A 15,540-nucleotide genomic window follows, 5' to 3' on the forward strand; every position below is an offset into this window, starting at 1 on the left:
ATTGTTGTGCAATTCAATGGGAAAGCTTGTTGACACCAAGAAAATGCATTGGGATAGGCACTTGGCAGAAGTTTTATGGGCTTACAGAACCACACACAAGCTAGCTATTGGGTTTACACCATTCCAAGTAGTGTATGGAATAGAAGCCATTTTACCCATTGAATTGGAGATACATAGTCTTCGCGCAGCTATTGCAAGAATAGAAGGACAGGAGGATGCCTATGCTCAATGCTTGGTACAGGTAGAAGCCTTGGATGAATGCAAATTACAGGCCTTACAAAACTTGGAATCTTCTCAAAAAATGCGCAAGGCCCGTTTTGACACCAAATTACACAAGAAGAAAGATTTTGCAGAAGGAGATTTGGTAATGAGATTTGATAGCTGTCTGGACAAGCGGCTAGACAAGAAGTTTATCGGTCGATGGGAGGGACCATATTGAGTCAAAAAAAAGTTCACAAATGGAGCCTATCAGCTTGAGGAGGTTGATGGCATGGTGAAACTCGGACGCACCAATGAGTATCACCTTACATTCTTCTATGCTCAACCACCTTGAGGGCCAGCAGACCCTCTCTGTACTAGAGAGGATCTGCTGGGGGGGAAGATGTGATGCCAAAAATTGATATTTTTAACTTGGCATTGATATTGTTTTTCTCTATGTTTGATAAGAGTTTGAGTATCAAGTGATAGCCTAGCGGCTCTCACTTATTTCTATTTTCTATGATATTGTATGGGATTGAGAGGATGAGTGGAATGGCTCATTGTAAATACCATAGGTATGAATTATAAATACCTTGGTATGGGGTCAGAGTTATTTGTGTATGGGATATTATGAGTTTTTTAGAAAATAGGAAGAGTGAGTCATATAAAGAGGTGGGCTCATGTCCATGTGTTCCAATAATATAAGAGAGGCCACATGCCAAGCATGTGGAAGGCATGTGGAGGAGTGTGAAGTCAAGAGGAATCCTTCTAGAACTATGTGGAATAAGGAGGATGTGGACATGTGGAAAAGAGAGGGTCCCTATGGGCTCCATGTGAGGAGACTCTTGACTTTCTCAATATTTTAAGAGTCTTGAGCATCTTGTGATGGGACACATGGCAAGAGTAGCCAAAAAAGGACATGGATGGTGACATACATGCTTATGTGATTGATGGGGAAAGGAATCTACAGGCAGCAATTATAAATGGGTGAAGGAGGGTAACAAAATCTCTATAAAAGGAGCCCTCCTCTCCCTTGTTCATCAATCTCTTCCATCATTAGGCCTCATGTTGCTATAGCTCTAGTCTCCCCAAGCCTCTTCCATAAGCCTTGTCTCCCTCTTGTAGATATTCTCTTATGTAGACTCTTGAGTCCATCTCTCTCTAGTTTATTCTCTCTCTATGAGTAGTCTTGGAGCTTCTGCTCCCTCTTGTATGTATGAAACCTCTTCTTCTCCCTTGTGTTTGTAGTGTTGGAGTGGATTCTCACTCTATTTGTAATGAAGGTCACTTCAGGTTCTCTCTCTCTTGAGTGTCTCTTCCCTTTTCTTTCTTTCAAAGCCTTAAAAGTTCTTTCTATTCGGCTGCTCACTGTGCACACATGGTCCATCTATTTCCTGAGCCACCATGCAAACTTTTTCCCCTCTTCAAGGCAAAATCTATGAGGGGTGGATCGTTGATGAAGGTGGAGTCTTAAGGGAGCATCCTGGTCAGGTGAAATTAGCATGGGTGGAGGGCAGTTTTCATGACAGTTTCTCGATTCCCATCTGCCTCCACTCAGTTTTAATCCCAATAAACGAGTCGATGCTCATCTTACAAGCCGACTCTATCAAAGAGTGATCTTCTTAAAAGCACACCACATATCTCTATTCGAGAAAATGGTGGATATAGGCTACCTGGAAACTGAGCAAAAATTGTATGGTGCTAAGGCTTTATAGCAAGATCGATTGGCACGACACAAGTTCCACAGCCACTGGACTAAAGGCATGGCAATCCAAGTATGTGCTTGCAATAAGCCATAACCAGAGGACGGGTAATAAAATGGATCTGGGAGTATGTTGCCTTTGTGCCAACATGGACTTAGGTAGAACAGAATGTGTGTAGAGTAGCGGCAAAGCTCCACTTGTACTTGCATAAGGCTAGAAATCATTTCTCTTAGAAATCCAACTTGCATGTTCTACATGCAAGTTCTACATATGATTCCTACATGTAACTCCTACATGCAACTCCTACATGCAAGTTCTACATGAAACTCCTACATGCAATTCTTACATGCAACTTCTACATGCAACTCCTACATACGAGTTCTACATGCAACCCCTACATGCAACTCCTACATGCGAGTTTTGCATGCAAGTTCTACATGCAACTCCTACATGCGAGTCCTACATGCGAGTTCTACATGCAACTCCTACATGCGAGTCCTACATGCGAGTTCTACATGCAACTCCTACATGCAACTCCTACATGCGAGTTCTACATGCAACTCCTACATGCAACTCCAACATGCGAGTTCTACATGCAACTCCTACATGCAACTCCTACATGTGAGTTCTACATGCAACTTCTATATGCAAGTTCTACATGTAGAGAGAGAATGTCTTACAATTCCTACATGTAGAGAGAGAAGCTCTCCAACTTGTATAAATACCCATAACGAAATGAGGCCCAAACTCTTTGGGGCATTGTGTTGAGTTCTACTTTGGTATTCATTAGGGAAAAAGGGAACTCATTTTGGGGCCCTGTAAGAAATTCACTATTTTTTAATTTATTTCTCTCCTAAAAGACCTCAAAAATAGTAAAATATGGAAACGTGGCTCAGAACTGTCAGTAAGGACTACAGAACTATCAATTCAAAAAGGAATAAGATAATCTTTTGTCTGACTAACACGATTTTGTATTAAATATCCTCTTAGATTTTTTTTTGTTTACCAAAGATTCCGCATCTCTTTGGCCGACGTGTGCAGGCCTTTCATAAAGAGTCCATCACTGAACTTAGTGATTGCAAGTTTTCAAAATATTCACATGGATACCGCCACACTTCCACGATTCATGTTACAAAATGACTATGAGATTGAAAAAGAAACTTCGCAACCTGAAAAGCACAAAAAATGGCCAATACTAGTGAGTCACTATCTGAGAAGAAGCGATTACACCATCTTCACATCGACTTAGAAGAACAATATGCTCCAGCACAAAAAAGACAAAAGGATACGGTGCTAAATGCTCAACAGCGGGAAAATATGAGAAGAGAAGGGCTTCAACATATTGACTTATGGTGCGATGGAAGCATATATCCAATATGTCAAGTAAAAAACTCTACACCTCCATTTGTCAATCCCACCACATTACTGAGGTTTGCCGGCGATGGACAAAATGGACTTCTTGGTTATATTTCAGCGCAGTCTGCATTTGCGAAAACGTATAAAATGATGTACCTACAAGGAAAGGGGGCCAAGATGGAGGAGATAGCCATTCGTGCAAAATTGGAGCAGCAGTTGCAAAATGAAATTGAGGAGCATTCAAAGAGTAAAAAAGAGTTGACAAGAGCAAGAAAGAAGAGAACCGTGCTTGGAGACAGACTACGTAGCAGGAAGATTAAAAACATTGCAAATTTGAAGGCTGGGACTGGTGGATGCAAGCGATGAATTCAGGAAGCAAGGTTAGATTGAAATTTATCATTTTGTATACTCAAAAAGGCTCTCTTCCAGACTATATCTATTTCCTTGATTGTCACAAAATAAGAATGGAGGTGCTGAATGATATAGTCATATTGTGTTGTTACTACAGGAAATTATTGGAGCCTGCAAAAGAAAATATGGACCCGAACCTTCTTCCTGTTAAACAAATGAAAGGATTGCTTTCTTGCGGTGTAGCAAAAGGTTTGATTGAGGAAAAAAAATACAAAACAGTCAAACGCAATGTTGTAGAGGACTTTGTATCCAATAATCAAGTTGATGGCACTATAATCCAAGAGGCTCTTGATGTTAGTGGAGTTAGCAGGAAGGGATATGGTTCGATTTTCCATGCGATATCCTCAACTTTGAAAGATCAAAGGATTAAACGAGTTTTACTGTCAAATCCAGCAACCGTGTGGAGGATAAGAGGTCATGTGAATGAAAGTATAGATGAATTTATTGGGCAATATATCCATATTTAAGAAATATTTCATGGTGTTAAAGGAACCACTGTGTATGATCCTTGGAACAATATATTTTTAGATCTTATTGTCTATGTGCTTCCAAGCTGCACAATCTGTGGCAGGAATCCTCAATGTGTCATTAGTGGACCAATGAGATGCATGCTAAGTCATCAACTCCGCTATAATGGATTTGCATCGGAACATGTCCTGTATTCTTGAAATGATGGGACAGTGTCTCAAGACCTTTATCGGTATCTACTCACCATGCAAGTCATCTCTATATCATTGTTCCCCACACTCCAAATAACTAGCCAAATCTCCATGCTCACGGCGAAAGAGAATACAATCATTACGGCAAACATGGATGGTATCATAATCCATACCCACCATTGTTCGCATCTTCTTCGCTTCATCTCTTGACGCGGTCATGGTATTTGGTGACTATCACAATTCAAACATACATAGGCTTCGAATAATGATCATTCTCAAACATACATGATGATTCTCAAAACAAACAATATCTTTATAATGAGACAAATGAATGCCTGAGCTAACCTCATTAAGGCCGAGACACTTGTATCCGACCACCCATAGTTTGCTTGCAGATTCAAGATTGAGAGACAAGCCCATAGTTTAGACATCCTAGCACTCTCTACAACTATGTTGATTGTAACTTTTGCATATTGACCTCAGACTCAGACATCACGTGTACATGTGATGTAGTGCCCCTAAAAATAGAATCCATCATGTTCACCATACCATCATCTGGCACATCCGAAAGACTATAGTCCTGCTCAATGTTTGAAGGTATATGCGCACCCTCGCCACCCTCCTCATCCTGTCTCAAGGTTTTATGTAAATATAAGATCTTGTCTCAAGGTAAGAAAGTGTACGCATGCAATATTAATCATGGACTCAAATAGCATTGACTTACCGATGATCCATCACCACGTGCACCACCAATGGTGGGTACTGGTTCAAAGCGCTCCTCCCCATACATCCGCAAGTGGCGCATGACAATATAGCATTGATGTCGTACTTCTTGCTTGCAATGAGTGCAATGAAAATACAACCTCTCCGTAAGCCACTTTGCACTCCGAGACATTGGCGCATCATCTGACGAGCTTCCACTCGACCCTTCCTTCTACACACCTCCAAAATCACAACATGAGTTGCAAGGAAATCCATTAAGATCCAAAAAATAGCCACCCATGAGCTCTTTTCCTCTCTTCTTAGAATAAGTGCCCTGAACCGTCGCTATATAGCGACGCTTTACCCTGTTCCATCACTATATAGCAACACTTTTAGGATATAACCATCGCTATATAGCAATTGATCAATGTCGCTATATAGTGATGCTAGGGACTAAAACCCTAAATCTCGCGCAATGCCGTCTGTCACATCTCTATTGCAAGAAAAGGAAAAATCAATCCTCCCATCGCTATATAGCGATGCTTTACCTTGTTCCATCACTATATAGCAACACTTTTAGGATATAATCATCACTATATATAGCAATTGATATATAGTGACGCTAGGGGCTAAAACCCGAAACCCCGCACAATGTCATCTTTCACATCTCTATTGCGAGAAAAGGAAAAATCAATCCTCCCACCTTATATTCAATGACCTTGCTTTCCTCCTCTCTATTCCCCACACTCCTCACCCCTACCCAACATATGCTCATATGCTCATGCATAAGCATATGCATATGCTTTCTCTCTTTTTCTCTCATGCATATGCTTTTCCTTCTCTTATGCTTATGCTCTTTTTCCCTCTTCTTTTTTCCCTCTTTCAATCTCTTTTCCCCTCTTCCTTCTCTTCTTTTCTCCTCTTCCTTCTCTTTCTTTTCCCTCTCCTTTTTCCCCTTTTCCTTCTCTTCTTTTCCCCTCTTCCTTCTCTTCTTTTTCCCTCTTCCTTTTCCTCTCTTTCAATCTCTTTTCCCCTCTTCCTTCTCTTCTTTTCCCCTCTTCCTTCTCTTCTTTTTCCCTCACCCTTCTCTTCTTTTTCCCTCTCTTATTTCCTCTCTTTTTCTCTTCTTTTGTCTTCTCTCTTTTTCTTTTTTTTCCTCTCTTTTCTTCTTTTCATATCTCTTTTTTCCTCTTTCCTTATTTTCATATCTCTTTTTTCCTTCTCTTTTCCCCTCTCTCTTTCTCTTTTTTCCTTTCTCTTTCTCTTCTTTTCATAAGCATATGCATTTGCCTATGCTAATATGCTCATGCATAAGCATAAGAATATGCTTTCTCTCCACTTTTCCTCATATGCATTTGCCTATTCTTATGCTTATTTCCTTCTCCTTAGTCGTATTAGGTTCTTTTTTCACATGCTCCTTAGCTGTATTTGGTTCTTTTTTCTTTCAAACAAATTCTAAATGGAACAACCACGCCCTCTCCCATGGGTGTCCTCCCTAAACCCCAACCCGATTCCCCACGTTGTAGGGATTATAGACATAGCTTCTCTGCTAGCTCATGTAAAAGAGAAGATTGCACAAGAGAGTGATTGGGTGAAGTACAACGTGGGGGTGCATGCACTGGGGTGGGGTCCAAGCCGAAGGGTAGTAGAGCAAGAGCGACTGAGGAATGCATGACACAACCTATGAGATCTCGGTAGGTTGTGGAGAGACCGCCACGATCAGTGGAGCCTCAAATATGATTATGTAAAGGACATAGTGGATTGTGTGGAGGCCTTCGTGGATTATGACTGGAGGAGTCAGGTCCCTGGTCCTCTCTCACTCCCTCTACTACTCGTTTTGTAAGCGCTTGTAGTAACACCCCTCGCTCTAGCTCTACCACTCCCATGACTCCTCCTTTCCTGCTCGAGGACTTGTCCTATGAAATCACGGTGGTTGGAGAGATAATACAAAATAAAAAGGGCTCAACAGAGTGATGGCCACCATGAGGTGATGGATGAGCCACCACTTCAAGAGTGGCATAGCTACTAACTAGCGGTACCAGGATGATGAAAAGAAGAACACAATCATCAATGAATTCAAAACACAATACCCTAATCTCCCAAATTGGGAGTTCAGTAACTCTTACATGAAAGAGCACATGGGTGGGGTCTTGAATCATCGTAGGTCAACCTTGCATACTTCCATTGCAAAGGGGAAGGCTAAACCCAAGTGGGTAGACAAAGCTTACTAGAAGTTTTTCAAGAAGCAGTATAGGGACCATCCCAAAATGTTCGAGGGTCAGAGGAGGACTGTGAGGAGATGGTTGGACTCCGTAGGTACTTCACACTTTGGTGCAGGTGGACGGTTGGTGTTCAAGGCAACTGTGGTAAGTTTACTTCTTCTCATTTAATTTATTGTTCTATTTGTTTTATTACACATTGCATGCACTTTATCTAACTCTCGTAAATTGGGCCCACAACAAGCTACGATGGGTCACCTTCCCACAGACACAAAGGCGAGACACGCATTCTACATAATAACAAAGCCATGGTTTCTTGAGATGGAGGCCATGGGAGGGACGGTCAATTGGGCTAAGGTGGCTACTCGCATAGTATAAGTCTACTCCTACTTATAATCTCACTTTTTAAATTGTCTTATTCTTTAAATTCCAATCTAATTTCCAATTAATATGGTTTCACTCTTAGAGTACAAGCTCAAACGTCCCATCAGTGGAGGTGAGAAGTGATGACAAGGAATTAGGCTTACATGGCTTCGACGAGGGCCAGGGATCAGGCCAGCGTGACCATGATGAGGACCCGGGGGATTCACAAGAGGAAACTTATGATATCACGTGAGTGTACAATAGGGGGGTTTTTTTAAATGAGGCATAAGCTTATACATTAGGGGTGGGGGGCCTTTTATTTTTTCCCAATATTGAATTTAAGTTAGGGGGCCCATGCCATATTTAAGAGGGGGGGACATAGTATAGACTACCTTGGATAACTAGTCCAAACAAGTTTGGTTTTGTGTATGGTTTTAAATAGTCATAGGGAAAGTAATCTAAATTTTCTTATTGTGTGATCTAAATGCTTGAGAAAGAACGAAGATTTAAGGAAAGGGGGGACATAATAGAATTTTGGTGGTATCTTATAAGCTTAAATAGGGGTGTTTTATCATCCTACATGGATCTTAAATAGGGGGTTTTCTTGAAGTTCATGCACGCAGGTGACGTCCCCCTTTCATGAAGAGTGAATCCCCCGGGGATGAGGATGAGGATGACGATTTGAATGAGCAGTAGTAGTAGTATTAGTAGTAGTTTGTATATACCTCAGCATGTATATGCTTCTATATGTCAGCTCGTTTGAGCGATTTTGTATCACCCTTTTCGAAAGGGTAATTTTGTAATAAACAATGTTGTATATCTTCAGCATGTATATGCTTCTGTCGTTCAGTTCGTTTGAGCAATTTTGTATCACCCCTTTCACAAGGGAAATTTTGTAATAAACAACATTCTTTTGTAATTACTAAAAAAAAAACATTAGTGGGGCAAAACGTGGCTTTCTGTGGCCCTGTTTAGTCCCACTAATGTCTTTTTAGCTTCTGTTAATCGTCGCTATATAGCGACGTTTACCAATGTTGCTATATAGTGATGTTTACCAGTGTCTCTATATAGTGACACTTATATAGTGACTGTTCTCTTCTGACACTAATAGCGACATAAATACTGACATTTGCGCTCGTCAAAAAAAAACTTTTTAGTGAAAAAAGGTTGGTATTTCCATCGGAAAATGACTTGTGCCTTGTAGTGCATGTCATGCCCTATAGATAAGAGTGATGTATTTTGTAGCAATGGAAGCAGACACCAATGAACTTGAGGGGAGGATTTTCCATGAGGCATACATATGCTAGGAAAGCATCCATCCTGAGTGCAATAAACCCAGCATGTGTGGATAGGTATAAATATTTTTCATCTTCTCACAAGTCTTGGCAAATTTTGCGTTGAGTTTTTGCCCCTATGGAGCATTCCCATTTTATGTTTGGATCAAAGATATGATCTTGAGTTGGAGCTATTTCCATTGGATGAGTGCTCATGCTCTAAGATGATATTTTTCTTATAGAGAAGACACAAGCTCTTGGTACAACACAATCGTGCACTGTAGTGGGAATTCATTTGTTGTGTCATCAATTTCCTCATTGGTTTGCACTAGAAATCGGAGTTCAAGCTTTGAGATCATTACCTTGTGGGAATGCAAATCATCAGACTCTTCCTTATACTTATGGTAGATGGATGTATATGCACCCTTAAGTGTTTTCATCTGCAAGGTGACCTATTCTTGTTGAGGAATGGCTTCATTGGTGGTATTTGACTGTTGGTCCAAAACTTAATCTTGAGAAGTGGTTGCCTTTTTATTGGTGGCAAAATGGTCTTTTAATAGGCGGCATTCCCTTGTAAGCTCCTCAATGTTGAAAGTGCATGTCGCCAAAGATTCTTGCATCTCTACAAGCTTTTCTTAGCAATCTTGGAGAGAGAGACATAGAAAGAGTGTGTGTGGGGGGGGGGGGGGGGGGGGCAGCTCTGTCACTTCGCTCGATGCTGCCCCTTGCTCTTACCTCAATCTCACAGTAGTTTGCCTTTCCCTCAAGTTTCTCCTCCTCTCCATTCAGGTAAGTTAGACCAGCATAAACACAAAAAGGAATGGCAATGGGTCCATCCTCAAGGGAAAGCTTCTCTCTCAGCATCTCCTCCCTTTCACGTTGCTGACCCTCTAGAGATAGTTTCAATTCAGCAGTCTCATTTTTGAAGGAGTGGAGTCTCGCTCGCCTTCTCCGATCTCTGAATTACAATCTTTTGAGTTACATGTGGATATATCTCCTTCACATGTACATAATGCAGGTGATGAGACAGGTGGATATTTCTTCTTTGAATTGAGATCATGATGCCCTTCTGGAACCAACTGTGGATTTGCAAGAGCAAGATACTCAGACTGTGGTTGTTAATATGGATACTTCTCTTAGACTAGATACTATTACCTCATCCATGTTGGATGTAGTGTCTGCCTCTACTTTTTCTTTGGACTCTTTCCATCCCTAGTTGCGGTAGTTTTTTGACCCTGTGATTCAAAAATTTTGAGTTCCTGCTTATCTCAAGAAGAATCACAAGGGGAAAAAACACCTTCGTTTTATTGATGGAGATGTGGTTCCTTTACAACAGTTTTTGCAAGCAAATAATCTCATAGTGGTGGACATCCTATTGGATGCCTCCCCTGGTGATTTGTGATTATTTTCACTTTCCTAGTTTTCGATTAGCTACCTGGCTTTTTCCAGGGGCCTACTTGTAAAACTTTTTACTTTTGTACTACATGGTGGGTTTTTACCTCTTCTGGGGTTTCCCACACATAAATATATGGTTTCACTAAAAAGTGTGTGTGTGTGTGTGTGTGTGTGTGTGTGTGTGTGTGTGTGTGTGTGTGTGTGTGTGTGTGTGTGTGTGTGTGTGTGTGTGTGTGTGTGTGTGTGTGTGTGTGTGTGTGTGTGTGTGTGAGAGAAAGAGAGAGTAGATGTTGTTATATGTAACTATTCAAGTGAGAAGTGCATTGAGACCACCTTACATATTAGTATAGCTAATATACATCCAAAACTGGGGGTAATGAATAATTGTGGTAGATCTTATTATACATCCTAGTCCCCCCTCTCTAGCTTTATTTTAAAGAAAACTAAATGGAAATTTATATCCTCAAAACCCTAATGAAGATTTTACCATCATTAGCATTCCATGTCTTGCAAGTGTAAGTTCCCTTCCCCTAGGCGATTGATACTTGTATACGAGACGCAATGGTGGGACAAATTTTGTGAGCTTGCATTGCATATCAGGACGGATTAATTAAATTTTAATAAATACTAGAAACATTAGTTTAACACTAGTTTGGTAATAGGACATAAAATGTCCTAGGATGCTTTTATGTCCTATTAACTTGGCCACTTCCTACAATTATTCCAAGGCAATGATATAAAGTATTTTGGGCTTTTGATAATTGTCCATATTATCTTATGTGCTAAAAAAATCTTGGAGCTATGATCTATTGGAACTCACACCTATGACTTTGAATTTTAGCTAAAGCTTTATTTTATTTTTATTTTTTTTTCCAAAAATATGGGTTTATATTATAAAGTGAAAAAGAGACAAGTTTTTACATCAAATGTTTTCTACCCTTGAGCAAACCATTAGGGAGAAGTAACATAAGTTTTTCATCCAAAACAAACTGAAATGAAGTAAAAAGGCTAAGTGTTTAACATAACATGTCAAATTGTCTCCTCCTTCAAAACCACATGACTAATAACCTTGATAACCACAATACCTGGGATGTGCATGTAAGGAAAAGAGCTTATGTGCTTTTGTTTCTTCTCAAGATGCACTCTCTTGGTGGGTTGAAGGCACTCAAGAAAAAGTTCCCTTGACGTATTCTCATTTCGTGCTTTAAATGACACGCTTGCAGGTCAGCTAATGAGATGGGTCTCTTGAAGGTGAGTGGTGGCAGTGAAGCTTTCAGGGGCACTGGAAGAGTGGTAGACTGATGTGCTTGTGATGGGGGCATAAGTGGTGTCTGAAAGGGGGCTTTTTCCTAGGTACTCAAAGCGAGCAGGGGTGCAATAGGAGCAAGTGGAGGTACCACCACATAAGGCATAAGGCTAAAGGATTGGCTGGGGTCCCTGGGTTGTCAGAGTGTTGTATGCTGTCTTTGCATCCCATCTCTTTTCGTTTCCTCGTTCTCTACAAGGAGATGTAGTTGAGCCAACAGCATGTTCTCTTCTTTTGTCATACTATCTTCTTTCTTACATTACACCTAAAGGTGAGTCTGGATTTGGATAATTCTTTGAATATTTTCACTTTGCTCTTCACCACTAGAAAATTGAACCGAGAGGTACTCTCATGAAGAACCTCAACTAATAAATATATAGAAATTAGAGGGTATAGCTAGGTGGGAGGGGGGAAGACATAACAAGGGTTATTAAGAAGAAGAAGAAAAGATGTTAAATTAAAAATGACAAATCAATGATCAATAAAGATTTACATCATCTAAATTTAAAAAAAGGGGGTTGGGGGGGGAAATTTTTTTTGACCAAGGATTAGTTAGGGCAGAGTTTAAATGGGGGAAGAACCAAGTTAGGGGGGTTAGCAAAGAAAGCGTAAAAAGGAAGGGGGGTTACCAATTAAAAACAGTCTAAGAAATTTTTAAAGGTTAATTGTATTAAAAAGAAACTTTGAGGTTGGGGGTTCATTTTGTGTAATTCATAAGTGGGGAGTGAGGGCAGGGGTGTGGGGACCAATGTGTGTGTTTGTAAAGTATAGAAAAAGTGCGTGCGTGCATGCGTGTATGCGTGTGTGCGTGCATCTGTGTGTGTGTGTGTGTGTGTACATACATAATGTGTGTCTATGTATTTTCATCTATTTTTTAACTTTTTGTTGGTGGCTTAAGAATTATTTTTCCTTAAACTTTAGGAGCTGTGTAACTTGAATGCCAAAAATGCCTCACATGTACTTTAAAAAACCCTCCATGTGCCATATTAGAGTTCCTCTTTTATTGCAATGACCATGCTAAGGAAGAGAATGAAACTAGCACAGACGACAAGGCAGAGGGCGGTTCTTTTTGGTAAAGTACCAACAATTGCTTTTCCGTGGCATCAACATTGATGTGTGGATTTCACAAAAAAAAGCTGCCAGCTATGTATGCTTCTCACCTACTTTCAACCTATGGTACAAGTTGAATGGTCAAGAGATGACCATGAAGATATGGGAGAGGAGAGGAAGTCACATGAAGAAAATAGAAGAAGAGGAAAGGGAATGAGGATAAAGTGGAACGGACAAGGAATAATTGTAGGGTCATTCCATGTGCAAACTGCATTGAAGGGCCTTCAAGGGATAGGGAGCGTTTAGTGTGAAGGACTGCCAAGTGGAGAGCCCTCGTCTCTTCTGCAATCACACAGCCAAAGGGACAATTGCACTACCTACAACAACATGCCGTCCTAACAAAAGGCCATGCTCTTCTTCTTGCCAACCTCGCTCTTCATCTTCATCTTCATCTTTTCTTCGTTATCTTCTTCTTCTTCATCACCTTGCACTCTCCATCTGCACCCCCATCAGCCTTCCTCTCCCCTCCATCCTTTCCTCCTCTCATGGCTTCCTCCCTCTCACCCCTCCTCGCCCATCTACTATCCCTTTCCATTCGTTCCACCCCTTTATAAATCTAGCTATTATCTTCCCTTCCTTCCCTTCTCTCCTTCATGGGTAACTTCTCTTCCTGCTCTTCTCACCTCGCTCCCCTCCCCGCTTCCCCCCTTCCTCCCTCCCTCGTTGCCAAGGTCTTGCTCGTTGACGGTAGCTTCCTTCACTTCACTCACCCCGTTAAAGTTATCCGCTTGCTGCTCGATTATCCTCACCATTTTATCTGCCCTCTCGATTCGCTTCGCCCCGGGCATCACTCGCTCTCGAGCCTCCTTCCCGACGAGGAGCTGCAGCTGGGTCGTCTCTACCTCTTGCTTCCCTTCCAATCGTTCCAGAGCCGCCGTGGCGCGGGACCATTCTCTGGGATACGAACCACCTCGGCTGCGCCTCATGCGTTTACAGACATTTCGAATCGATTTCCTGCCAAGGAACGACCAAAAGCTGCGGAACACGAGAGGCAGTTGGGCAGGAATAACTCCGATCTAGGTTATTCAACGGAGAATAAAAGAAGCAGCAGGTCGCGGTTCGGTAATTCAAGCTCTTTGAAGGAGAGGGGCCTCGACAACTCTTTTTCAAGCAATCGACTGTGCGACACTCCGGAGCTCGAACGGGCCTACAGATCGGTGATGCTTCGCAGGTGCAGAACCTGGACGCCAAGGCTGCAAGCAATCAAAGAGGGAGGGAAAGGTGCGAGTTCGACGCCTGACATACGAACAAGTGATTATAGCTAATTATAAGGAAGGCGACAGCACATGTTACGTAATATGTTCTTCATCAAATGTTTGCCAGAATTGGGACGTAGGGACCCTTCCGGTTGCGTTGCTCGACTCGGATTGATAGCACTGTAGCACAGATTAAGTTAGTGGGTTGGGTGCGTTGGCTCAAGCTGGCTGCCGAGATCTCATCAATTATTAGTAGAACTATCACGAGTGGGATGGGCAAAAAACGCGTCCATGGTTTGCGCGGAGTGTTGCAACAGATGGAAAGTGAGCCATGGCGCCAGCAACAGATGGAAAGCGAGCCACGATCCGACGTTGAACGTGACGGAGTGGAGGGTGACAAATTGTGCGGGTAATCGATCTGGAGGAGGTCCGTGGGCATCTTGGATGGTGGGGGTGATTGATCTACGAGCAGAAAGAAAAAGAAGGGCACACGTGAAGGAGGAGAATGCAAATCATTGAAAGCAGGAGTACGTTGCCAAAAGCAGAGAGGCGGACCCAAGCAAAGCAGAAAATATGAACACGATCCACCGGCCGCTGCAATGTACGACGAATCAGCCCTGCATTGTCTCTGATATCAAACAATTTCTACGGATGATACCTTAGGTTGTGGTGTTTTGGAGCTTGCGTTTGTATGTTAAAAGTTGTAACGTAGTGGCCGTTGCTGCCCATGTTCGCCACCTTTGCACCCTTTGTTAAAAACTTAATACACACCCTCGTATCGTTTTCTTCAGTTTCAAAGATTCTTGCTTCTTCTCTTTTCAACGTGCTTCCGTATTTCTTGTCGTCCATTTCGGTATTACCTCGAGAGTCACAACTTCACCACGTGTGGCTAAAGTGGATGCCATAGCATCAAGTCATTAATTTGCTATCTTCTTCTTTGTTTTAATCATCAAAGCAAGGTGGATGATAATCATTAGAAGGCCTGCCCGAGATGATGAATCGAAAGCGAAGAGAGAGAGAGAGAGAGAGAGAGAGAGAGAGAGAGACAAGATCGAAGAAAACAACAATGGGTGCAGCATTGATTTACGAAAGAGAAACAAGTGATTCCGATTGTCGTAACTAAAGCTACCCTGACGGGCAGCCTTGATTATACTATGCAAATTCCACAATCTAGCACATAATCTTGCAACTCATGTTCCCATGATGTGGTGTTTGATGACCATGTAAAGCAATCTACTTGCCATCCAATCCCAGGTCATATTCCCATGATGTGGTGTTTGAGGAAAACGTAAGGCAAGATGGTTGCCATCCAATGGCAACATGATCACCATATGTGGAGGACTATTTACCCCACCTTTCCTTAACATCACATGGTGCTCGCATTATAAGCACACATTTCTATGAACCAATAAGTATGTACACATTAGCATCATTGATAAGCACTTGCATCATTTTAGTATCTCAGGTGCATGGACCATTATGGATTGTTCAACTTATTTTTTCCTTAAGAAACATGATTTTGTGCTGATAAAAGGCAATGTGCCCTAAGAGTTACTCATGGTATCACCCAAATAACAAAAAATGATTGCAATCCTATCTTATACTCAACTAAGTGTAAGCCCCACACACTAGCAAGAGTAAGCCATCT

General features: G+C 41.6%; 1 protein-coding gene across 1 annotated transcript; it reads left to right on the top strand.

Moving 5' to 3' along the window:
• The first annotated feature begins 13,083 nt into the window (after window positions 1-13,083).
• LOC147882375 (uncharacterized) lies at window positions 13,084-14,651 on the top strand. The gene has a single exon (XM_087401006.1). The coding sequence runs from the start codon at window positions 13,290-13,292 to the stop codon at window positions 13,959-13,961; it is 672 nt and encodes a 223-aa protein (XP_087257132.1). The 5' UTR covers window positions 13,084-13,289; the 3' UTR covers window positions 13,962-14,651.
• The last annotated feature ends 889 nt before the right edge of the window (window positions 14,652-15,540 follow it).

Source organism: Dipteris shenzhenensis, chromosome 29 (assembly GCF_047967505.1).
Source record: "Dipteris shenzhenensis isolate YYH24624 ecotype China chromosome 29, Dip_SZ_1.0, whole genome shotgun sequence".
Taxonomy (NCBI): domain Eukaryota; kingdom Viridiplantae; phylum Streptophyta; class Polypodiopsida; order Gleicheniales; family Dipteridaceae; genus Dipteris; species Dipteris shenzhenensis.